Source organism: Plectrocnemia conspersa, unplaced genomic scaffold, assembly GCF_051122295.1.
Source record: "Plectrocnemia conspersa isolate PC_06_02 unplaced genomic scaffold, ASM5112229v1 ptg000008l, whole genome shotgun sequence".
Lineage (NCBI taxonomy): Eukaryota > Metazoa > Arthropoda > Insecta > Trichoptera > Polycentropodidae > Plectrocnemia > Plectrocnemia conspersa.
Genome location: NW_028277172.1, coordinates 9,205,518 through 9,231,327, shown reverse-complemented (window position 1 = coordinate 9,231,327; position 25,810 = coordinate 9,205,518). Strand labels below are relative to the sequence as shown.

Here is a 25,810-nt window from a genome sequence, read left to right as displayed (position 1 = left end):
AAAAATATTGGCAAAGTAGAATAGTTTCCAGACTAAATATTTTTATAAACTTTTTAAAATATCACATTTTAAACATCATATGTATATATCAGTATTCCTGTGCTATGTGTATGGTCACTGCTGATAAAATATAGACAATATCTACAATCTATTATTATTATTTAAAATAATAAATAGAAAAACTATTTATTAAATTTTAATTAATACAAAGTATGCAGTAACATATATTTTTGCTTTAGTGTAAATGATAAAAAATATTCATAGTTTATTCTATATTATATCTATATAAGAATATAAATCCTAAAATATTTATAAATAATAAATAATAATAATCATTTTTAATAACATGTTGTAGCATATAAAAAATAAGTTATTTAATACATACTTTTAAGACAGATAAAAGACTGCACGAATAACGATGAATGACACATTTTAGCGAAAATAACTTTTTAAATTAATAGTGATATAATATATATGGATCATAACAAAGTTTTTGTAAGTAATAAACAATTCTTATAAATTGTTCATTACTGACATAAACTCTCTTTAATCAAAGATATCAAATAATCTATAAATCGCAATTTTTATAAATTAAGGTATTTCCTTAAATATATTAATATTGTTTACTGCGTTCTTCTCCAATACTTTAATTCTTAATATATGTTTAATTTAATATACTATAAATTTTTTTTTAATTTTAATTTTTAGTAATATATAATAAATATTCTGTGTAAAAATATATTTTTCTGGTTGTAAGGTCAAATGTGTGAGACTTTATAGACAAAATAAACGCCGAAAAAACTCTGGTTACAGTTTTATGAACATATATAAATTAGCACACATATACATTAAGAAATGTAAATACTGCTATCAGGCTATGGATTTAAAATGGTTTTGAAAGTAAGAGAGTCTTTGTGGAGTGTCAAGTTGCACTATTGTCGACTGTGATTTTGTCTTGTGACATGCAGTGTCCTGTCTCGTCTCTGCTGCTGTAACTTAATGGCGTCTCTCCTCATCTGTCATCTGCGTCTCTCGTTACTTGACTTTTTCAGTGACCAAGTGTCAATTATTTTATAATGCTAGTTCGAGACCGCATTGACAAATCGCATATAAAGATTTTGCGCGCTAATTGTATTGCTTCTTGGAAATAAGGCTTAAACAAAATTTGTTCACGCCTTAAAATAAAAATGTTCCTAATGGCGAATCCGTCGATCGGTAATCTAAGCATAGAATAACAATAGAATTATGCGCAGGGTAAAACGTATTATCTAGCACGCATTCTTTCCAAGCAAATAATAGTTTTTAATCACTATTTATTGGTGATTTGCGATTAATGTGCTATTAGGTGGTTCTTAAAATATTTCTAATAAATAAATCAATTATTTGGTTACAAGATCTTCTATCCATTGTTGTAAAAAATACTGCATTTGACTTCACTTTTGAGACTGGACAAAAGACGCTTTTTCATTTGTTTGTAATGGTCATTACAAACATATCATAAATTTATTTTTTATTTTTTAGATTAAATTAAGACCATCGTGGCCTAACAGGTTACCCCAATGCGCCACGATGATCGAAAACAAATTTTAAATTTATAAAACAAAAAAAAAAAAACGTACATATACATAAATAGAACAATACTTAAAAATAATAAACATAACAAAAAATTATAAAATATCAAAATTAAATGAGACAAACTGGATCAGCTCCTTGTAGCTAACATTAAACAGGTCAATATGTAATGCAAGCGTATTAAGGAGCCGTATGGCCACAGCTATAGGCGAGTCGGCAAGTGCGGATGTCCTAGCCCTAACTGCCATCAAAAGAGGTCTCGATCGTGATTCTCGAAAATGTTCCGGAACCCAAAACTGGAATTCCTCGAGAATAGCTGGATTGTCGACAGCACCTTTTAGTAGTTTGAAAAAATGCTTAGCGACAAACAGCTTTCTGCGAGAATTCAGCGAATCATATCCCAACGCCCCTAAAAGAAAGGCGCTGGGATATAAGTACGGATAATAACCAAATGTCCTTTTGTAAAGGTATCTTAAATACCTTTTTTGAATTTTTCTCACTAAAAGGGAATATTTGGCTATTCGGGGATTCCAAATTATAGATCCCGATTCAAGAATGCTATGAACTAAGGTGTCATAGAGGATGCGAATAACTGACGGATCGTCAAAGTGAAAGGCATTCCTCATAACAAAGCCGAGCATCTTGGAAGATTTATCACAGACGTCGTGTATGTGTAGAGAGAACCTCCATTTGCTCTCGAAAGTGATTCCGAGATCTTTAATGGAAGTTTCTCTAGTCAAAATGTTACCACCGAGATGGTAGAAATAAGCTGATGGGATCGAGAAAATGACACAGTATGGCACTTTCCGACACTAAAGGGCAGACGGTTAACGGAAGCCCATCTCCACAGAGAGTCTAAATCACTTTGTAGAGAGAAGGAGTCCACAACAGATCGAATGCATTTATATAATTTTAAATCATCTGCGTACAGAAGAAAACTTGAATTTTTAATTGCTGTATTTATGTCATTAATAAATAACACAAAAAGCAGAGGTCCCAGATTGGATCCTTGAGGAACCCCCGAAGGGGTAAAATATTCCTTTGACAATCGGCCACCATAGGTTACAAACTGTCTATGATTGCTTAAATAACTCGAAAATAACCGAGTTAAATTATCTGAGCAACCGAGGTTCGACAATTTTTTTAATAATAACGTATGACAAACTTTGTCAAAGGCTTTCTCAAAATCTGTATACAGAGTATATATATATATATATATATATATATATATATATATATATATATATATATATATATATATATATATATATATATATATATATATATATATATATATATATATATACTCTGGTTGTTATATGAATATATTACTAGCTATGTGCGGTAACACCTCTCATACCCGACACTATAATGACTCGCAATATATGGATGTCAAATTATTGTGATGATGTAATCGATATGCAACGCCATGCGTGAAACAAATTATTTTTTTATCTAATCGATACATTCTGAGATTAACTAGAGCAAATATGTATACATAAATGCACGTATTTGTACATATATATGGAACCAGTATTTACAATTGCATTTTTAAAATTAATTACAGCAGCATTGCCAAAGCAATGTTTCGACGAACTCATAGCTGAATCTTTTTGATATTGCGAAACTGTGCGAATCGTCACACACACTCAGAGATTACACGGACATATTTTTGCTTTGCCTTTACATTTTAATCTATATTCTAAAGGGCATTTTAATTTTTTAATATTAGTTTTAATTTATTTTACACAAAGATAAGCTAATTCGATACGCATGTATTTGTCGTTAATTTTTCCATATTAGATCTCGTCTTATTACATTTTATTGTTGCAGAAATTATGATTTTATAAATGATTTAAATTATTTTAAACTAAGTTTTATGCTCTATATTTAAATAAATAATAATATATATAGTATTGATAAGGTGTCATTTTTACAAAAAAAAATGTTATTAAATGTAATTATATGTCTACTTATGACATAAGTTTTATATCAGAATACGCAAAAGAGTTCTTAATTTTAATTAAATATTTCAGTACGATAAATCAGTAGTATATGTCCATTACTAATACCTGAAAGTTTTGGGTTCGAATCCTTAAGGATTTCTAGTCTGAGAGATCGGAATTAATGATTATTATATTATTATAACTCTGAGGTTTTGCATAAAATGTCACTTATTATCAAACTTTGCTTTCAGTTTTATGTCACGCTTCTTTTTTAGTAGTTGTTGATTGTGTTTACCTGGTTGTAACGCATTGTACTAATTCGTTACAACGGAAAGATTTACAATAAATATATATATATATATATATATATATATATATATATATATATATATATATATATATATATATATATTATATTTATATATATATATATATATATATATATATATATATATATATATATATATATATATATATATATATATATATATATATATATATATATATATATATATATATATATATATATATGAACAAATATTTAAATATTATAACTGTGATGTAAGGGCAAATTTAATAGGCTGAAAAAATATATTTATGTTTATAAATTATTAATATTGATATCAATACATTTTTTTAAATTACATTGAATACATAATTTATATAATTATTTTAATATATTTATTAAAGTTTCTAATTGTCCATTTACTTTCTAATATGCCTCTAAAGTATATATAGCTTAATTTTAAAAACACTAATAACGGAATTTTATTAAAAATAACTTTTTCCGTAACTCTAATGTACTCGTAAATTAAATTGTTGTTACTCATTCTGTATACTTTTTTGTCCCACCTCTTACAAACACACGCCCAAAAGGAAGCAAGCGAGAGAGCTACCTACGCAATTTCACCGGAAGGCAAACTAAAAAAAAGATAATAATAGTCGGACTGGATTTGACGATCCATACTCGGGTATGACCGGACAAAGATAGGGATTTTCGAATATTTATATGAAAGAAGGATCAGGATCGGAATGGTTATGCTAGGGTATATTTATTTTCGTTACGTGGCTTCCTGGAGTAATTTTCGGACTAACAATATAAGCTGAAACCAAACGGTAAATTCTTATTCTGGAACACTACGAAAATTGTATTGGGACACGTACACATGAGTCTACAGTCGGTTTTGTTTGCTTTCTTAATCTTATCGCTCTTTGGAGGCACAAGTACATATGTGTGATAAGATTTTTTTCATAGTTTTGGAACAGGTGAAGGAAACTTATCTTATAATTTTAGGTGAAGTATACCTGACTCAATATACACAATTAAGTATTTGTAACATAAATATAATCAAAGTTTAATTTTAGGAGACAATTACGGAAATTCCTTACAAGGCATAATACTGGTTTTCAATGCCACTAGTTAATAAATTAGGTGTCTATAAAATTAATAAACATCGAACTAATGTTTAGTAAATAAGATAACCAATCATGCATTTATCAAGAATAAAAACATTTTATTTTATAATTAAATTCACCTACCATTGTTTATGATAAAAACATATCAAGTTGTTTTAATGTAATTTTTTTATAAAAGTCAAAGTAATATTATTTTTAGAATCTAATTGCATACGAAGATCGGATTGAACTCTGAATTTCAGACATCGTCTGGACCAGGGTTAACGTAAAAAAGGGAAGATATACAATACATAATTGTCTTTTAGAGTTGATACTTTACGAATAGTTGCACTTATATTTTAATAACGAAATTAAAAAACAGGCAAATATGTTTGGTATTTAAGTATTTTAATATACAGATTAAAGTCTCTAGCTGTCATAGGGCAAACTCTGAATCTAAACAAAAACATTTATAAATGGACCGAATATTGCTCTTATAGTATAATTATAATATTAACATTGATGATTAAAAAGTGCACTCATAGTGAAGTATTAATGATTAATTTATTTTCAAAATGGCATAAGTATTATTTTCTATGTACTTACTGTTATTTTATAATCAATTAATTTATTAGATATTAATATTGTAATTATTTTTTTCAGTATTTTTTTACTATGACCAAACGTTGTAGTGATACCTAAAGAAAATGTTTTAATTATAAAAAAATATCCATAACATGTTCATCGTCATTGATTTTTTTACACAGCTTATCAAAAAGTCCATAAAATCTAATCAACCAATGATAAGATATAGTTATATAAAACAAGTTATTCGAAAACACATTCATACGTTTGATATATTACATTTATGCGGTTTTATTAATAGACATAACGATTTTTTTCATAAAGGTAATTATACTAAAAATAAAACATAAATAAATTGAATATCCGGTGTTGTTTAAATAAACAATTTGCTCTTGTTATTTTGTATGTTAGAGTTCCTTAATAATAATGGAGTATTTATAAAAAATATTTGCATCAGAAATAAATTAATTAATGTAAATATAGAAATAAATGAAAGAATTTTTATATAAAATCAAATAAATAAAAGCATTATTCATCATATTATCAATTTTATATTTATTGTTAGGTATCTAAAATAACCTAAATAAATAACGCGTATATGTGTTAATGAAGTTACACAATAAAAAATGAGTATATTTATTTTAATTAATAATTATGATAGTATATTTGTGTCATTTATAGATTGTGATAAAACCCAAAGATGAGCATTTTTTTTTCAACATACAAATTAATATGTTTAGTTACATTTAATAAAAGTAATTATAAAATACTCGATTTATAATTTGGCATATTTGATGAATTGCATTTTATTATCAGTAATTTAATATGAATAAAATTTTATACTTATTATGATATATTTATGCTTCGTTCTCTATTATTGAAAAATACCGTTAAATGCAGCACGCAAATTACATCAGCACTTAAAAAATCACATTAAAAATTGCTGACACGTGCATACTTTTTACAAGTTCGAATACCTACAAACGATTATATGACAATAATTATGTGGTTAAACAGTTTTGTTCTAGAGCACATTGACTAAAATTTAGTAGCGTCGATCTTGTCCTCGTGTTAAGTGGCGTCTTGCGTTTGTGGCGTCGTTTCGCGTTTTGTCTCGTGTCGTTATAATAATATTTTTTAACTAATAAAATCGATATTTTATTTAACCAAAAACACGACCAATATTCAGTTACGATATTGTGATTTTCTAACCACGAGCTTATAGCAGTATTGTGACAAAGTGTTTCGTTTGTCCACGTGCTTTTGTGAATTCGTTTTAAGACATGGGATTTTTTTATTAATAATATAATATTGTTTTATAATATATTATTTATATTATTGCACGTCAATATTGTTTTTAATAAATTGTATTTAAAATGAATTCCGTTGACGTTTTGTCCTTCTTGAAGAAGATCAATGAGGATGCGTCGTACTATGACGAGAAATGCATTCAGGATCAGTACGTATTATTATAAATATATAATATATAATAAATATATTGCACTTAAATAATTACAGTAATAAATTATAAAAAAACATATAATAATTAAATTAAAAAGCCATAATTAAATATTAAACTATTATTAAAAAAATACACTTTCCCTATATATTATTAAATTCATTTAATAAATATTGTGTATTTATGTCAGTATTAAATATAAAAGTATTATTTGATAATTTTTTTATTTAATTTAAATCTAATCCTATGTTTTAATTTAATTCATTAAAATAATTTACTGATTTTTCAATATTTTTTTCTCACAAGCTACATTTTTAATGTTTTTTTTTTTGTGACAATAGAGTTGTTGTAATTAGCACTTTTTATGCTTACTTTATTATATTAATGCTAGATTTTCATATCATAGGTTTAGTATGTATTGGAATTGAGAGATAAAAGTGCTAATATTTATTATTTTTTTGCCCTGAGATTAGCAAATTTTCACTTAATAAATTATAAAGCTTATCTAAATTAGACTTAAAATTCTTATATAATATAAACATATTTTAATAAAACAACTGATTTACATAAAGACGTATTAATATGTTTTATACACTTTAACAATCTCCCTTTAAATTATTTTTTCTTAAGAATTTACTTTAATTCAAACTATTTTTATACATCACAGTTATAAGCTACTATTACAAAAACCTATTTTTATTTATTTAAAAATAATTATGCTTAAGATTAGGGTGAAACTTTGAAATAAAAGAGACATGATATATTTGCTTGTTATTCATTTCCTTATAGTAATTTCAGAGATTCTTATTAGTTTTAAAATATATTGGTGTATAGAAAATGCATAGATTTGTTGCACATCAAAAATTAACTATCTTTTTATAACCATTTATAAATTTCCAACCAAGATTTTTTAAATTATTTTATAACCCATATTTAGTGTATTATTGTAATAAACAATATTTTTATTTCTATTAAAAACGTTATGACAATGAAGGGTTAAATAAATAAATATTTTTTAATTATTTTCATTTAAAACTGAGTTAGATTTTGTACAGAATAAAAAATATTTTTTATATTTAAAACAAGGTGAATCATAAATGTTTTAACTATGTAAAAAAATTTGATTTAAAAATAACCAAATTAATCGAGATTTTTTACTATTATTTTCTTTCAATAAACCTGTAAATAAGATACTAAGATTATTGATATATATCCTACTTAAATCCTCTAAATACTTTATTTTTAAAATTGCCAATAATTTTGATATTACCACATTTTATATTAATTTTATTTTTAAAACATTGGGGTATTATCGATTTTTAACTGTATAATATATATTTAAACTAACACTATAGATCAAATTCCATATAGACCCTAGTGTTTTTTAATATATTTAATGTCTGGGAAATCAGAATTAATATTTTTTATATATTTATAATTTTGATTATTCAACACATATTACACAGGTTTTCCTAGATTAACTTAAACTCACGAATTAAATAATTTAAAATAAAATTAAGCGGTAGAATGGTCGTGCTTAATAAAATATTTTAATCTTAAGCTGTAATAATAGTTTATAATCAATAAAATATATGTCACTGTTCTCCAGATTTTGATATCACACTACTAATTTAGAAATCAATGATTGTTTTCCTAATTGTAAAGTAATAAAGTTTTTCTAGATTTTCCTAATCTTGCAGATATAATTTTTTGAATAAAAAAAAATGATCAGATATTTAACAAATAAAGTAAATACATATTTTTTTCTTTCCTATTTACTTAATGATAAGATTGTCATTATATATTTTACTTATGTTTTCAAAATAGTCAATAAAATTATTCGTGAACTTTTTATTTATAATTTTTTTATTTAAAAAATATTAGTATTTCAATATTTACAATGAATACAAAACGTTACTTATATTATTTTTATCTATTTATTCATACTCACTATGAACTTATTTTTTGATTTTCAAGGTCGCAAAATGAACTTTGTAGAACAACAACTACAGTCTAAACATAATATTATCATCACACACAATTCAAACAATGCACACACTATATCAACCGAAAGGTCAACCCATGCAATTTTTATCTCACACACATATTACTGCACATTACGCCGATCTATTTTCTCGTTATATCCTTACTTTACTTTTTTTCTTCACGTAATAAATGTATTTTTTATTTCATCCGTGCGGGGTGGCGCCTAATCGGATTACGAATGCCAATTAAGTCTCGGACCCCCGATCCATGGTTACAACAATGCTCATCCTCTCTTCCATCTTCTTAAGGTCTTGCAAATAGTTAGTTTCCAGCGTCGGCCTGCGGTGGGATTAGGAAGCCCTCAAAGGGTCGGAAGATTAAGTGCGATCGCTTTGTGTCGGTCTCCGGCCAGTGTTCTTCTAAGGCTTTTGTCCAACCGAGCAGAGATCAATAACGCGGATAATATTAACTCAATGTGTGTGTGGACTTATTTCATTGACGAAAATTAGTCGATGTCAGGCGAACAAATTTTTTATTGTTTATTAACTTATTTATATGTCTTGTTACAGTGGAATGAATATGAACATCAACAACAATGATTCACCTAAACCTGATCCAGATTTTATTAAGGTGAGTCAAATATATACTATATTAAAAATACACAGCTTATGCAATATTTTAGATTGTTTTTGTTGTCGCTTAATTATGTATTGACTTATGTTATCTCAATTGAACCCAATATTATTGGAAAGTTATAGGCTAATGATTGCATTTATTTTAATTGCCATAAGTTGTTTCGAAATTAAGTGCAAGTTATTATATATATGTATATACTAATTATTTTAAGCATTTTTCATTCAATTATTTTCAACATTTTTTCACAATTATTGCTTTTTTATATAAATATTATAATGGTATTTATTCATCAATTTTACAGATCTGCAATTTTTCTATATTCTAACACTATTTAAAAAAATAGAGGTTCAGAAATATTTTTTCACATAATAAATAAACGGTCCAATAAAAAACGTAATATATACATAGTATATATTTAACTATATATTATATAGATTTTTAATTATTTTTCAGATTTAAATTTATTTCACTTATTAAATCTACGTATAATATTGTAAAAAAAAAAATATAAATCAGTATTTTATAGTGATTGTAGATTTTAGAGACATATTAACAATATATTATGGGCACGAAACCTTTTTCTATCTTTGGAGAAGAGCTAAGTTTAATTTGTAAAAATAATTCTCAACTCAATTTAATCATCAAATTTTTTGCTGTAACAAAAACGTTCGTATGGGGGGTGTATTTTATAACAAATCGCCATTCAAAACTTTAAACATCCACGTCGCAACCCCTAATCCCAGTATAATAATAACGGGGTAAAGCAAAGTAATTTATTCGCGGCGTGCATTCCCTCGGCCGGCTAAAACCAATTGCCTTGGGGTTTGGTTCAAGGCAAGTTTCAGACTTTGCCACCGTGATCCGCGTGTGTTTTACGGCCCAGTCGGGATTCCATAACTCCATAACTCCGATATATTGGGGGAGGGTCAAGGCCGCAACCGCTGCGTTTTGACGGATGGTCTGGAAGAAAACTTTTCTTCGTGCGTGCGTGTGAAATTCAGGCGGCCCGTGAAAAATGAGCGCCCGGTGTTTGCCGAAGCCGCGCAGATTTGTTTGGCTTCAAAGCTGTGACGCAAACATTTGATTTTCACCGAAGACGTACGACCGGCCCTGTGTCGGCCATTTTTCACTCATATGCCAATATGGGATAACATGTGCTTTGAAGGCTCTCGCGCATATCCAGTTTGATGTGGAGTAATAAATTTAAAAAAATTTAAGCCCCTCGAAAAATATATTATTATTTTTTTTCTATAAAACTATTTAATAAAAACTTTAAATCAATTGTATTCCTAATAAAATTTATAGATATAGATTTAAAATTAGTATTTCAACTATTGATTTTTCAGTCTATTATTCTAATTCGTAGATTAAGTTAAGGGTAAAAATACATGCTATATATAAATCTTGGAATAATATATGAATAGTATGAAAGAATCATTCTTTCTATATTTATATACATATCAGTACTTCAGAAAGGGTAGATATATTTAATCATATACATCGTTGTAGTAATTAAAATTTGCTAAGCTTTGCAAACTCTTATTAAGTACTTTTACACAATACTTGGTATATACAACATTTAGTCCAGATAGATATAATAAGTGTGGAGTAGATTATGATATATAGTATATTTTAGGTAATGTGTATTATATTTACATATTTCAATTAGGGGGAAGTTTATGTGTGACTTTCACGTGTAGTATCGTATAAAGTAACTACGCAATTTGGATTTACATAGATCGCTTAAACAATATACTTGTTGGGATTACTTAATCAGTTATTTAGACGCCCAAAAAGTTGTTTAATAGTAAGTCTATTATTGTACACAAATTTAAATTAAAATGGAAAGTGAAAATGGTTCTTCGTGGTCAGCTTAGTCGAGTGAATGAGTTTTAATATATGTAATGAGTAGTATGTTACTGCTTCTTAAACAAATCTTAAGCACGTGGGAGAAAATATCAATTAAGGACCAATAGTATTGTTGTTTAACTCTGCCTCCTGAAAGCGTGTATCTTGTGGGTACCCATTTTTAAACGTTTAAGATAAGTACAACAATGCTATTTGTAAGCAAGGTCATAAGTATTGTTTCTATGCTTGTCTCAAATCTTATAATTATAGCTTTATATAGTGATTATTCTGAATAAATCTTAGGTGTTCCTACATGATGATTTTACTGCATCTTTGCTATTCTTGCTATGGAACACATATATAAAACATATATTTTGCAGTGAATCTGTACTACCCATAAAATTATATTTTCATTAGTAAAAATATAAATTAATTAATTAATTTATAATTTCACTGCTCAATAGCAGTGAAACTGTCTTTGTTGCCAAACTGGATGATCGTATGAGATTCACAGAATTGTGAACAAACTGAAATATAAGCTAATGAAAGTTCTTAAATAACAGTTAATTTTAGAACTGTATTTGATTAAGCTGGGTTTAGTTAATTTTTTAATGTTAGATTTAGACTTGAACAGAAAATTGATATTTCATGTTTGTCAAATTAAGTTTTATAGATATTTTAGAGCAGCATGTAATACTAGTAGCTCAGTTAAATTATATTTTATCTACCAGTGAAGTTGTATACATATATAATTCTACTAAAACGCCAGTGAAAATATTACTGGTGATATACATTCATTGTAACATATGTATTAAATTTTAATAGCACACATGAATGTAGTCCTTTGTCTTTTTTATATATAGAAGTACTTATGAGAAACCTAAAGATCGTGAATTTTTGAAGTTATATGTTATATCTATCTACACACTATTTATAACAGAAAAAATCTTGGTCACAGTTTGGAAAACGATATATAAAATGAATTTTAACATATTTTACTTTTGCCATATTCTAATTGCAACTTTAATTACATTAAAAAAATATTCTTATTATATTCTAGTAATTAAATGTATCTAAAATATATTTCTATATTTAGGTATGTTATTATTTTAATATTTTTAAGGATCAGTATTTGTAGCATATATATTACATAATTAAAATAAAATAAAAGTTGTATGACTCAACTATAATTGTCTTTGAGTATTTATACAATCTTATCATTAAAATGTATAATGTCAAATATCAAAATTTGAGATCAACGATTTTTTATCTTACATTGTTAATATATTTGTAATTATTCTTTTTTTATTCTTAAGCTCTTAAATATTAAAAAATATCTATATATAAAAATATTATATACAAATATATTCTAGTAAAAAAGTGTTTAAAATTTATTTTTGGTTACTTATTAAAATTTATTTTAATATAATGGTTTATCTAAATATTTTAAAAAAATAAGTCGAAAAACATTTTTTTTTAATATTATTCAAATTTAAAGATAATTTAGGAATTGTTTTAGAAATTCATTATACATATACAAAATAATTGAATTGAATTATGTTCAATGCTATCTTATCAAAATAATCATATTTGGGTTATCTTAGATTTTGTGTAAATAACAAATATAGTAAACAAAAATTATGTGCTATTTGACTACTTGCATGTTATTAAAATTAAGTGTGTTTCAATTTCAGACAAAATCAGTATAATATCATATTAACCTAACCTCCATCTATTTATTTTTTATCGTATAAACACTAAAAATATTTTAATCTTTCTAGATGTTCGTCGGTCAAGTGCCGCGATCGATGGACGAAAATGACTTGCGGCTAATGTTTGAAGAATTTGGCAGAGTACATCAAATAAACGTGCTTAGAGATAAAGTTACAGGAACCAGCAAAGGTACGTTACTTTATTTTTATAAATTAAATAAATGAACCCGCAAAAATAATAAAATATTACATACAAATAAAACTATAACATAATTAATTTGTGTGCTTTTGTGTTCACATTGTGATGATACTCGTTCCAATTAACGCATTGGTATTTTAATATCGCATCATATTACTAACAAAGTCCATATGCTTGAATCTTAATAATACTAAAGTTGAATATTTTATTAAGTAATTAATTAAATAACCCGTGTAAACACTTTCGAGCGATTGTTCTTATCTGTATCCGTGCGGAATGTTTGTTCACCTTGTGACACATCGATGACGTTCATTTATAATCAATGTTTTATATTCATTTTACGTTTACGTTTGTTCTCGTTAAACACAAGTACGTTTTGTTGCAATTTGTTTCAGGGTGCTGTTTTGTGACGTTTTTCACGCGAAAAGCGGCGCTGAAAGCGCAGGACGCATTACACAATATCAAAACGCTAGTCGGGGTGAGTTGTGCTCGTTATATTCACTAATCGTAATAATAATAATAATTTTTGTGTGTTTGAATGATCACTAGTGTCAAATTGGAGTAATTTAATTAAAATTTAATTAAATGTTTAATTTCAAAGCGCTCAGTGCGACTCTGTCGCTAAAAGCGTTCGAAGTGTAACCCAAGCGGTGCTTGAACTTCTCATATATTTAATTAATTTTATTTCCATTTGACACTTTTTATTTATTGCTAATTATGTTTGTATTAATTGTTTTAATATTTATTATTTTGTTCATATTAAACACCACATTATTTATTAATTTAATAATATTTAAATAATTATTTTATGACTTTAAACACTATTCCTTAAAAATATAAAATCTTTTTTTTATAAATATTTAACACTAGAACCCGGACCTCTTGACGCAAATATAATCTGTAATCCATCACTCACCTGTTCTATATATTTATAAATAGCTGTAAGCAATTAATTGAATTCGATTATACAAAACGCGAATTTTATGGCAAATGGTCCGAGGTCTATCAATCACATTAATTAATAATAATATAAATACACAATTCATTTACAATATTTTTAATTATATAATCACCTTACACTTTTAATATTTTCACATCATATTGATACAACTTTAAGTTAAATATTTATAAACAGAAATGGTTTGGTCCAAAACTGCATCTCTAATTTTTTTTAAAATGACAGCTTTGTATAAATCTAAATTGACGAACTCTATAATTGTTAATTTCACAGAAAAGACAAACAATCGTGTGTGTTAGTTCATTCATTAAAATTGAGTAATAGTATTTTTTTATTGAAAAACTTATTTACATTCTGTTCTAATCACAGGCATATATTGTATTAGTTTATCAAAGTACACTTTCTTTCATGACATATTAGTAGTCATTTTGCATTTCTTATTGCAATGGCAATTACTTTAGAAATGTGCTATTTTCATAGCTCTTCTACCATTTCAATTTATATTATCGTTATTTTTTCAAAATGCTCTCTGGGGGTCTTGTTTTCATAAAGCTGATAAAAAGTTGCAGTATAGGAGTTTGAAATTTATAAGGCATATTTTTTTCTATGAGCAGGGTCTTTAATAGCGCTCCGTAGCCCCGATCGTCTGAAGAAACGTCTAGCATGCTCTTAAATGTTGCTCTTGGAGTTTCTGGGAGTACATATAGTCAAGGGCAAAACTCTGACGGTAGAACCGACTCAATGGCGATTTACTTGAGTCCCTTTCTCGGATTATTAGCTATGGTTTCGTCTCTGAAATGCGTTTTTGGAAGAAAAATCATTTCTGGCGCTTTGAATGACTCATCAAAATTTCTATAGATGAGTCATCTCATATCTCATTAACATATTACTACTCTTTTTTTTATTCGTGTTACATAATGACGGCCACATGATATAATAAAAATATCTATGAAATATTGGTGTGTGAAATAAACTTTATAGCCATTGATATTACACAGAAATATTTTCTATAAATAAAATATTAATTTATGTAGCAATATGTACATTAATTTTGTAATACACATATAAATAACGTATTATTTTAATATTATAAATTATTTATGAATTAAACACATTGTGGTAGTACATTGAGCAAAATTTTGTTTGTGAGAAAGTAAAGGTCATCGATGATACAAAAATCTATATTATGCACTTTTTTATATATATACATATGTTTGTTAGCAAAATAATTATGAATCTAGTGAATAAAAATATAATATTTTTGTATTATTTTGTATTTAAAAACATGTGCTTTGGTGTTCCAGATTGATTATTAATAATCACACGTGCGTATCATTTTACTGGCGTTTTCAAAATTATATTTTCATTTAATATGCATACGTTTTAATATGAATATTTCATTCTGAATGAAAAAATAATCACTGAACTTGATCAATTCACGTCAGTCAACTTAATGTGCCGTGAAATACTCAAGTCGCACGCAAAATCCTCCAACGACGAGAATGTCTGTTTTCTTGGCTTTTCTTTTCATCGTCTTCTTTCCCTACTCTTCTCATCCCCAAGATTCTATTCGAAAGAATAGCGAATAATTTCGCTTTGGCCATTCCGCCTCGTGTGCGATTTACTATGTCGGTTTGCCTAACGTTGCTTATTTTTCACTAATTGCCCGTTAAATTGCCTCGGTCATTCTTGATATTGTTGTTTGCTCCTGGCGAGCCGTAAAGTCACGTTGAACGGACCCGAAAGGGCAGATTACTTTAACGAGGTAACAAACCACACGAGCAGTTTTCTGCTCACACCGCGCGCTTAACTCTTATTGCATAAGTTATTATCTCCTTTTACATCGACATAAACTTTTGTGTTATACCTACATATATTAGTTGTATACACATATGTACATACAATTCATAGACAAAGACAAAGGGACACTAATATGATCGATAATTTAGGAGAAGCAAAATTATTATTTATATACACTAACATATAAAGTTAGTGCGTATAAAATGTCTGAAAATCAGGATTGACGTATCATATTTTTAAGGCATATCTTATTGCCTTTTACTTATAGCATTCTTCATGAAGATTATGAAAGTGTATACAATTTTCATAATTTACGAATGGGTCTTTAGTGACAACGGATAGCATTTCACTTAATTATTTTACATGAACCTGCTTTAAATTCAATATGCTATCTTGCAACATTTTGCTTGTTTATAATGTTGTTACTAAAAACAGAAATAAGTTTACAATTCATTTTATTGGATCACTACAAGAATCGAGCACTTTGATTAAATAAAATTTGCCCAAACGTTCACTTTAAAAGTTGAGCGAAAAAATCCCTCTTATATTATTATATTATTAATATCCCTAGTACGCTTTTTATACAGACCCATCATATTTACAGCACTTCTCATTAATATATAATTACAGTTCCGTTTATTAAAACCCTTGTTGTAAACATATTAAATATTTTTTTCAAATGTCTAGAATGTAACGTAAATGTGATATTTTTAACTACCGTATTTGTTAATACAATAATTGTGGTAATTGTAACATAATACACAATCAAAAAGAGTGAGTCATTTTATACGTTTATATATAGTATTTATCAATTTACGTAATATAGTAATTCAGTTTTTCGTATTTACTGTGACATACGTTTGAGTAGCTTTATTTACATAAAAGATAACAAGGACTCGGAGATGTATATTTTTAGATACATCGTATTTTGCTTTTATTTCAATATTACGCTACAAAAATTTTGCCCTTTTTCCATTATAATAAATAATTTCTTTTTATGCCTCGTTTTTATAATATATATACTAATATATAGTTGACTATTTTTAATTATTTTTTAATTTTGCTAACAAAATATTATGTTTATTATATTTTTTCACAATTATGCTAAACACTGTACGTATTAAATTAGATTAAGTCAATCTTTTTTATTTTGTTAATTATCTTTTTTGATGCACATATTAATCTGATTGTTACTATTATTGTTAAATAATAATATACGCAGATTTTAAATATAATTTTATTAAATGGCAAAATTTAAATTCTGAAATCAGCGCCTAATTTGTATTATGATTATTATTTGTTTGTAAAAATATTTTTTTTTTAAATTATGATGTAAGTTTAATCTAAGATAAAGAATACATTTAGATACATGCAACACATTAGCAAAAAAATCATATACAATCAAAAATATAGCTACATCAATACAATACAAAAGAAAAAAATATATTGTTTAATATTTTTTATACCTAAAAACTAGATAATTGCTAGTTAGCAGGGCGCCACGCTCAAAAACCATGAGTTGTCAATCCCTACTTCAATTCTCATGCTGCTAAAAACCAAACCTAATACCTTCAATAAACTCTCTGGAAGTTGTCTGAACCGAAGTTCAATTGAAGTCGGCCGAGGTCGTCGACTTCCGAGTAGCGGCAACACTGCCACAAATTTCATATGTCGTCAGGACGGCGGCCGTGAATGACGTTCGCGCAGCGGCTGCTGTCACGTACAGCTGGCATATTTGCGCGTGATCGAAAAATGTGCCAAATAATCGCAATTTTTAAATACTCATATTATTAAAATTACGCTACTGATAGTTAAAAAAGTTTGTGTGGGCACTCACTAATACAATATCAGTGAAAACTTTTCGGTCGTAAATATTCAATTTACGCAAAATCTTTGTCGGCTTTTGCAAAATGCCATAAGGCATAAAAATGATGCTTCAGAATACGAACAATCTGTGACTATCCTAGAATTTGTCGCCATCGATTCTAAATAAGAATTTGTTATGATGTGACATTTATATTAACCGATCTAGGAAAATACATAGGATATTTGAAACGATTTTTTTTAACAAAATCAAGTACCACTAATTATTTTTTAATTATTTAATTTTATATGAAAAAATATATATTACCGATATCTGTTAGAAAAATATACTATCAAAAATATAAATACTCCCTTTTGATGCCCTAAAATATTCAAAGATGTCAGTCAGAATCTGCTGAAGTCCCCGATAAACACGTGGTATTATAACTTGGCCACGTGACCACGATGCAGCGCTTGACATGCGTATTAACCATAGGACGCCTACGCGCATACTGAAATTGAGCCGAGCTACTCGTTCTATCTCAGTTTGCGAAAAACCATATCATTATCTCTCTCACTGTCGTCACTTAACACGCGAGAGAGCGAAAAGGGAAGTATCTCACCGCTCGCACGCGAAAGAGCAGCTCCGACTTTAATTTCTTTGACTTTCCATTTGCCGACAATGTTCGGAAGCGCTCAAAGCTAGCCAAGTCGACTGAATTATCCTAACTTTACCTCCCGTTCTCGGTAACCTTGGACAACTTGCGAGAGATTTTAGAGCGGGCAGAACCGAACTCGACCGAAGTAACCCACTATATTCTCCGTCCTTGGCCAACCTTGGCCAACTTCCAGAGAGTGTAGTGCAGGCATAACCTTAACAAATTAACCGTTATTATAATAGATTAGGTTTAGATTAGGTTTGAACTGCAACTGCACGTTTCGCAACTATCAAATTTGAGCGTGGCTCCGGGCTAACTAAAAGGTACCGAAAAAATTTCCACTTTAAATTTATTTTTATTTTTTTATGAATAAAAACTCGAGTGACACTGTCTTAGATGAGACTGACTGCACTATTCCGTCTTTAAATTGTCATATTCCTAGCTATTTCGTCTTTATAATTCGTCATTTCACCAAAAAGAGGAGAGCAATGTAGAGAATTTTAAAGTCAACAGACAATCTCAATCGTTGTGAAATAAATTAAATACAACTATCTTTGTTTTAATCAATTAAACTCTCTGCCTAGAAGATCTAGACAATTCTTTTTACTTTTACCACTTGATGAAAACAGATCATCTTAGAAGGAGGATTTTTCGTAACGGTAACAATTTAAATAGCTAGAGACTTGGCAACATTCAGCAACATTAATTAGCACATTCTACCAACTATCGGCATCTGTAAATATGATATAGCATTACTTTGTATTTGTAAAGACAACGACTTTTTGCTAATGGTTTATTTGAAAAACCCATTTATCTAATGCGTCCAAATCTTGACGTCGCATATGTCGGCGTTACGAATACACTTGTTTGGCTAAATGCTTATTTAATTTATTACGCCTTAAACAAATCTTCTTTCACAATCGAATACATGCTCTTGATATAGTGAATATAATATTTATTAATATTGCTGAAAAAAGTTGTAAAAATGATTATATTATATATAATTTAATTTTTACCTAAATACAAATTAAATCTAAAGTTAAATACAACTCGTTTATTTTACAGTACACAAAAATAATATTTTTGTCATCCATCAATAGTTTAGTATAAAAAAAATATTTTTCAATAATATAATAACTATATTTTTTTATTTTCACAATACTAGTAACATAAAAATATAATGCAAAATAATTCTATAGGGTCACATAATGTATTGTTTTTCCATAACATGATAAATTCTAAAGGCGGCTTTGTTTCTACCTACATATGTACATAAACGTACACATGTATGGGATATTTACTATACAATACAAAAGTATGTTTTTATGATACTTGCATACATATATGTATATTTGTACATACGTACATATATTATATATAACAGAAATTCTAATGTATGCAAGTATACGTGGAAGGAAGCCATGTTCAACAAAGTCCAAACTTATCTACCTTGACTTAAGCAAATTTACCTTTGAATTGAGAAATGTTTGCGTTAAGAATTACGAGGGTAAACGACCTTTCCCATCTCTTCTGCGCTGAAATAATAAAACGCCTTCGCATTCGTCGAAAAACCTAAATTCTACACCACGAAAAGCTCTCTCGTAGTACATAGTGAGTAGGAGTCTAAAGCTCAACAAGTGTTGCCACACTGAAATAATAAGCATATTAACCCGGGTGAAATATAAAATTATTCAAATCGTGTTTATGGTGAATAGCATTATGCTTTATTAAAACATATCAAATTACCATGTTCGTATCCAAACTGAAAATCAATAGATGATTGCGTAACGTTATACTTAGACATTTGATTTTTCGAGAAATGGGAATTCTCGACTTCACTTCTCAAATTTTTTGATAATTCTCAAGAAATTTTGATGAATGAACAAATGTTTATAATATTGCCAATACATTATTACATATTATTTTTTAAGTAACCCTTTCAAAAACACATGCCTTCTTAATAGAATCAAACATTCTCGTTCTTTTTTTTGTTAAAAAATTTCGGAAATATCAATAATAATCGTTAGATTATTGTCAATAACAGCTGTTGTTACTTTACAGTAACAATATAAAAAAACCTTTTTGGATTATCAAAAAAGAAAAATAGTGTAAATCGTTTTGCATTCTGCCGATTCCCATACGTAATTTCTTCTAGTTGGTGCGGGTTCTTAGATCACCAAAGCAAAAATAAATCCACGGGCCGGTCAAAATAATAGAAAATCGCAAAAAATGTGACACGAACACCTTTGGAAATATTTCCTATCTAAATGTCTTATTTTATTACTTAAGCAAAAAAAAAGCGTGATCGGGTGTTAAAAATTTGTAAACAATTTTTGTCATTTCCAGACCTCTATTACAACCTTCCAAGAAGTATGCATATTAGGCATAATCCCGCTTTTACTTATGCAGTGTTATAAAAAGGGCAGTGGTTGTAAATCTTTTAAAAATATTCGTACAAAATTAATTTTATATAAAAAAAATGCTTTATAAAATTTTTTGAGAAATGCGAATTCTCGATTTACCATTTTTCCGGAGAAATTCTCTAGAATTTTTGAGAAAAGGCTTTATGCAGAGCCACTACGTTCTTAAACAAGCGCGCATTAAAAAACATATTGAGTCAGAGCTAACGCGTTTGCCTGTTTTTCAAGCTAAACATCAGGTGCTTCTGTATAATAGAATTAAATCGTATGTATTAAAAACATAAGTATATAATTGCTCTGTAGATATACTATGTTTGTACATGTAAGATCTTTGTGTCCTTCTGTTGATTTTGCATCTTTCGACTGTCTATTACTGAAATTTTCATTAAGACTTGATTGCTTGAAATGAATTTCTAAAGCTGTCCACTGAAACCTGCTCTCCGGCGACCTAGATTTAAAGGTTTTACCACGTTGCTATTTTACAAATTCAAGGATGATTAGGGTCGACGATCGATCAGTTCGGCGAGAGACCTTCTTGGCTGAGTTTGCCCGGAACTGTTGTTTGCGTAATAAATTAGTGGGCGTAGGGTATGAGAGGGTTGCCCTCCGCACAAATTACTCAGCAAATAGCGATCCGCCAAGTTGTGCGATGATTTGATGGAACGGCCACTCAGCACCCGTGCGAGCTATTTGCTTTCCACACATCTTCAACCATAAATCTGCCCGACACGATAGATGGTCCCCGGTGGGCGGGTAGACTCACTAATCAATCTAATTGGTTGGCCGATATCAACAGAGAGACTCTTTGCCGCTACATGATACATATTGTGCGATGGATGGGTATTGGAGGGTTAATGGATTCATTTTTGAACGGAAGCTCGGTAGAACAAGTGACGTTATTATTTAAATGAATTAATAAAAGCATACATCTTTATAAATAAGTATCTTTATATTGAAGCGGTCAGTATACGCTTAAATTTGTAGTTTTTAGCAGTGTCAGTTAACGATTTGTGATAGGACATTTGTACAGCGAACTGTACAAAGAGGCGCTTATGAAACCTTTCAGTAGATTCTTGACGTGTTTGACGGTGAACCTTGTTGTGGTAGAACCCTTTGACAGTCATCGATATTTATACTCGAGCGCGTGTCCTGGAGATGGTTGCTCAGACAGGAAGCGAGGTGTAGATTCTATATATTTTGTTTTTATCTTTTTATTTTGGATGACTTGCAATTATAAAAAATAGTATTACCGGCGTTACTCCACACCGAGCAAGCTAATATTAAAATGGATCTGATTTGTGTATTAATTATTTGTGTATTAAGATTTCATTTTTGTAGTAAGTGCGTGTGTGTTTTTATATGAAATATTGGTCTATGGTGTACAATGACAGCTAGTCCTTAAGAGCGTAGTTGAAATATCTGTATATTAAATTTAAGCTTGAAGTGTGAGCTCAGGTGCTAGATTTCCATTTAAAGTTACTGCCATGTTTACTTTGGAGAAGCAGTGGCAAAGTTTGTCTAAGTTTCCTAAATATGCTTGACTCAGTTTTATTCTGGTTGATTTTAATTTTCCACCTCCTAAAATATTAATTGATGTTCATTATCTCGAAAGATAATATGTAATTTATTCGCGATTGGTTAAGACTGTAATCACTTATTAAAATAGCCATATCATCGTTTTACCATATCGCATTTTTATATTGTTAGTGTACAAGATAAAAAACAAGCGGCCCGAGGAGACCTCCCTGAGGAACTCAATATTGAATGTTCATTATTTAGTAACAACATATCTTTTACTTCTCAAGTACCAGCGTATTAAATGTAGCATAATGTCTTAAATTGGCACACTTTGTGAATCAAACAGTCGTGTCCTAGTGTGTCAAAAGCTTTTTCTACGTCTATTAATTAACAGTTGTCGAGTGATTTTCTCTGAAGCCGAACTTTTGTGTCAAAAAAGTTACACGGTAAAGTAATACGCTCTATCTTCATTAATTACTCCAGAAACAATGACCCAATTCTTGAAAATGCTGAATTTGGATTCACTAACGTTTACAAAAATAATTATATTTATTTTTGAGTTAATTTTATATATTACATATATTACTCAGACAAAGCTTTGATATAATTCAATCGAACGTTGGGTTCATAATTGTGAATAAACCTTGCCCAGTATTATTATTATTATATTTAAATAAGTATATTATAGTTATAAGAAGCTTGAGAGCAAAGATTATACCGAACTAGTATTTCACAAATTCATAATAATAATAGCGATCTATTGTATTTTATATGTATTTCGAACAAAGTCTAACACTAAATGCCGAATCATAGTTTCGAATATTTTTCTGTTGACGGAAGCCCATTGTATTGACATGTTATATTAGATATTTACGCTTCAGCGCATGGATACACAAAAAAATCACAATTTATATATAGCATATGAACAGAAATATATGAGAACTGCTTCCAGACAAAAGCCAAATATTTTCGTGTTTGTTTGCTTTTTCATTATTATCAAAAAACGTATTCTGCTCAAAATCTCTTGGTATTGTTTTAAAGGCGCAGTTCGCGCGAAATGAAAAGATTAACAGCAAATAAGTGTATCCCTAATGTTTGTAGTGGGTGTATCTTTATACGTAGGTATGAACAAATTTTTCTCTGTCTAGAAACCCTTAGTAAATGGTCTGGGGGTGGATCTGCGAGGTTAACTACGCATTTACCGAGCTGCATTATTAATTATTGGATCGTTACATAAGTAATGCGGTTCGACGCTCAACTTGGATAAAATTAATTAGCAACTATTCGAGAATTAGCCAAGAAGCTCAATTATTCAGAATTAATTCCGAAAGATTTGTCAGGAGCAACGATCTGTGATTTGGGACCATTAACTCAGTTACGCTAAGAAATGTGATATTAAAATTAATTTATTATTTCATATAACTATAGAATAAATAACAAAAGTTGGCGCCATTGTCTTAAAATATAACATGAAGTACAGTAAAAAAATATAATGGCAAGTCTACTATTATACAAATTTCGATGTATTAATACGATGATTTTCACATTGCACTAAAACGTTGTATTTTAAAGATGATAAACATGGAAATAAAGTACAATTCTATTATGATAATATATTATTGCAATAATTTTCTTAGCAATTAAAGATATATTAAATAAAAATTGCACTTTAAGATATATTGTATTAAAAAATTCTTACCTATATTGGTTCAATTTGTGCATAAACAAATATTATTTTAATATGATATAGCTTTTGTCATAGTGATGAGTCGTAAAAATCTCATGTTGTCTTAAAGATCGACTTCAATTCATAGAGAGTCAATGTGACTGCTTGACTTAATCAGATCTGAATATCAAAGTGGAAGCAGCTGCTTTCCTGTCGACGAAGGTGTGGTCTTCAGCGTTATATACGCTGTATATACGAAAGCAAAATGAGTGAAAGTTTTTAACGGACATGATTTTCTTAGGTCAGCTTTCTGACTAATGTACAAATATAGGGTCACAAGTAACAGATCAATAAATATAATCTGTCTTGAATCCTTGACCAATCTGTATGATCTGAGGTGAAACTGGAATCTCTGTTTTTATTTTTAAAATATCTTATCAGACTTTCTAGTTGCTTGAACATATAATTTAGTTTTAAATTGCATAAATCCAGTAAATATGGAAATATCAGAAAACGTTTTTTATTTTTTATTTTCTGTCGTTTAAGTAATGGTTAGTTATTTTTGTTCACTATAAAATATCTTTTAGCGGTAACTATGTCGCTGATACATCGTCGCTCGTTCCTTTTAAGCAGTCTGCTAAAACGCTGTTTTATTTGCACATGCATAGGACATAAATTCATAATTTTATGACAAGTTAATTGCAGCACAGCAAATAATATATTATATAAACTTAAATTAATAAAATGGATTGACTTTATTTTAAATATAGTAACACAAAATTAAGCATTTACATATTTTTTTACTGTATAATTAAAAATAATTGGTTAATGTCATTTATTATTGCATTTTAGTTACACTTAAAATATAAGATTATATATTATATTTAATACATATAGTTTGCGCTGGCTCTGTTGCAATATGTCTTGCTCACGTTACATCAGAAAACTATCATACGTCTAGTCAAAAATATTATTATTTATTGATTGTGGTACAGCAGCTATATATCTTTTTTTTTATTCTCATGGGAGATTATAGAAATTTAAATCTGATTTATATTTGTAATTAATAATTTTAATCTTACAGATGCAATGTCTTTTTTAATTTTACCTCAAAGTGTTCTAATTTAAAATTTGCAACGTGTTGAGTTGACATTGCGCCAATATACTTTAAAAATGGATTAATGGTGTATTATATCAAATTAATTATACAACTTGTCATGTTAATTTTAAAATTAGTTAGTTGTTAAAATTAATTGTATGTATTTGTCAAAATACAGCTCATTAAATAAATATTGTGCTATTTAGATCTACTTTCTTGTATAATGGATTCTTAAACTTGTAAATACTTATTAAGTTTAATTTCATTTTTGAAACATAATAGTTTATGTTCAATTAATCATAGATGATTGTTTTTAAAGTCTTTAGTTACTCAAGTAAATTATTGTAAAAATTAAATTAAAGCTGACAAATTTAAAGACATCTATCGTTATGTATATAACTAAATAGTATAGTCTCAAACCATTTATCTTGCTAATAAAATATTACAGCGACATCTGTACTTTCAAGTGTATTTTTTAAAATACATAATGATTTAAGCTTTCAAAACACTAAAACTAAGCAAAACATGAACATGCATAATAGTTTAGTT

General features: G+C 28.2%; 1 protein-coding gene across 15 annotated transcripts in view; it reads left to right on the top strand.

Moving 5' to 3' along the window:
- LOC148232911 (CUGBP Elav-like family member 1) overlaps positions 1-25,810 on the top strand; it is a 263,128-nt gene that overhangs the window by 168,141 nt on the left and 69,177 nt on the right. For 14 of the 15 annotated variants that reach the window (XR_015810521.1, XR_015810518.1, XR_015810520.1 and 11 more), the window contains 3 exons: positions 9,513-9,573; positions 13,209-13,329; positions 13,734-13,816. Coding sequence is in view for 10 of the 15 variants with exons in the window: in XM_088190749.1 (XP_088046875.1) it covers positions 9,513-9,573; positions 13,209-13,329; positions 13,734-13,816 (265 nt within the window). In the remaining 5 variants the exon portion in view is untranslated. Of the gene's footprint in view, positions 1-9,512; positions 9,574-13,208; positions 13,330-13,733; positions 13,817-25,810 lie in introns of those variants that run through there. The other variant, XM_088190769.1, reaches the window with a different exon arrangement.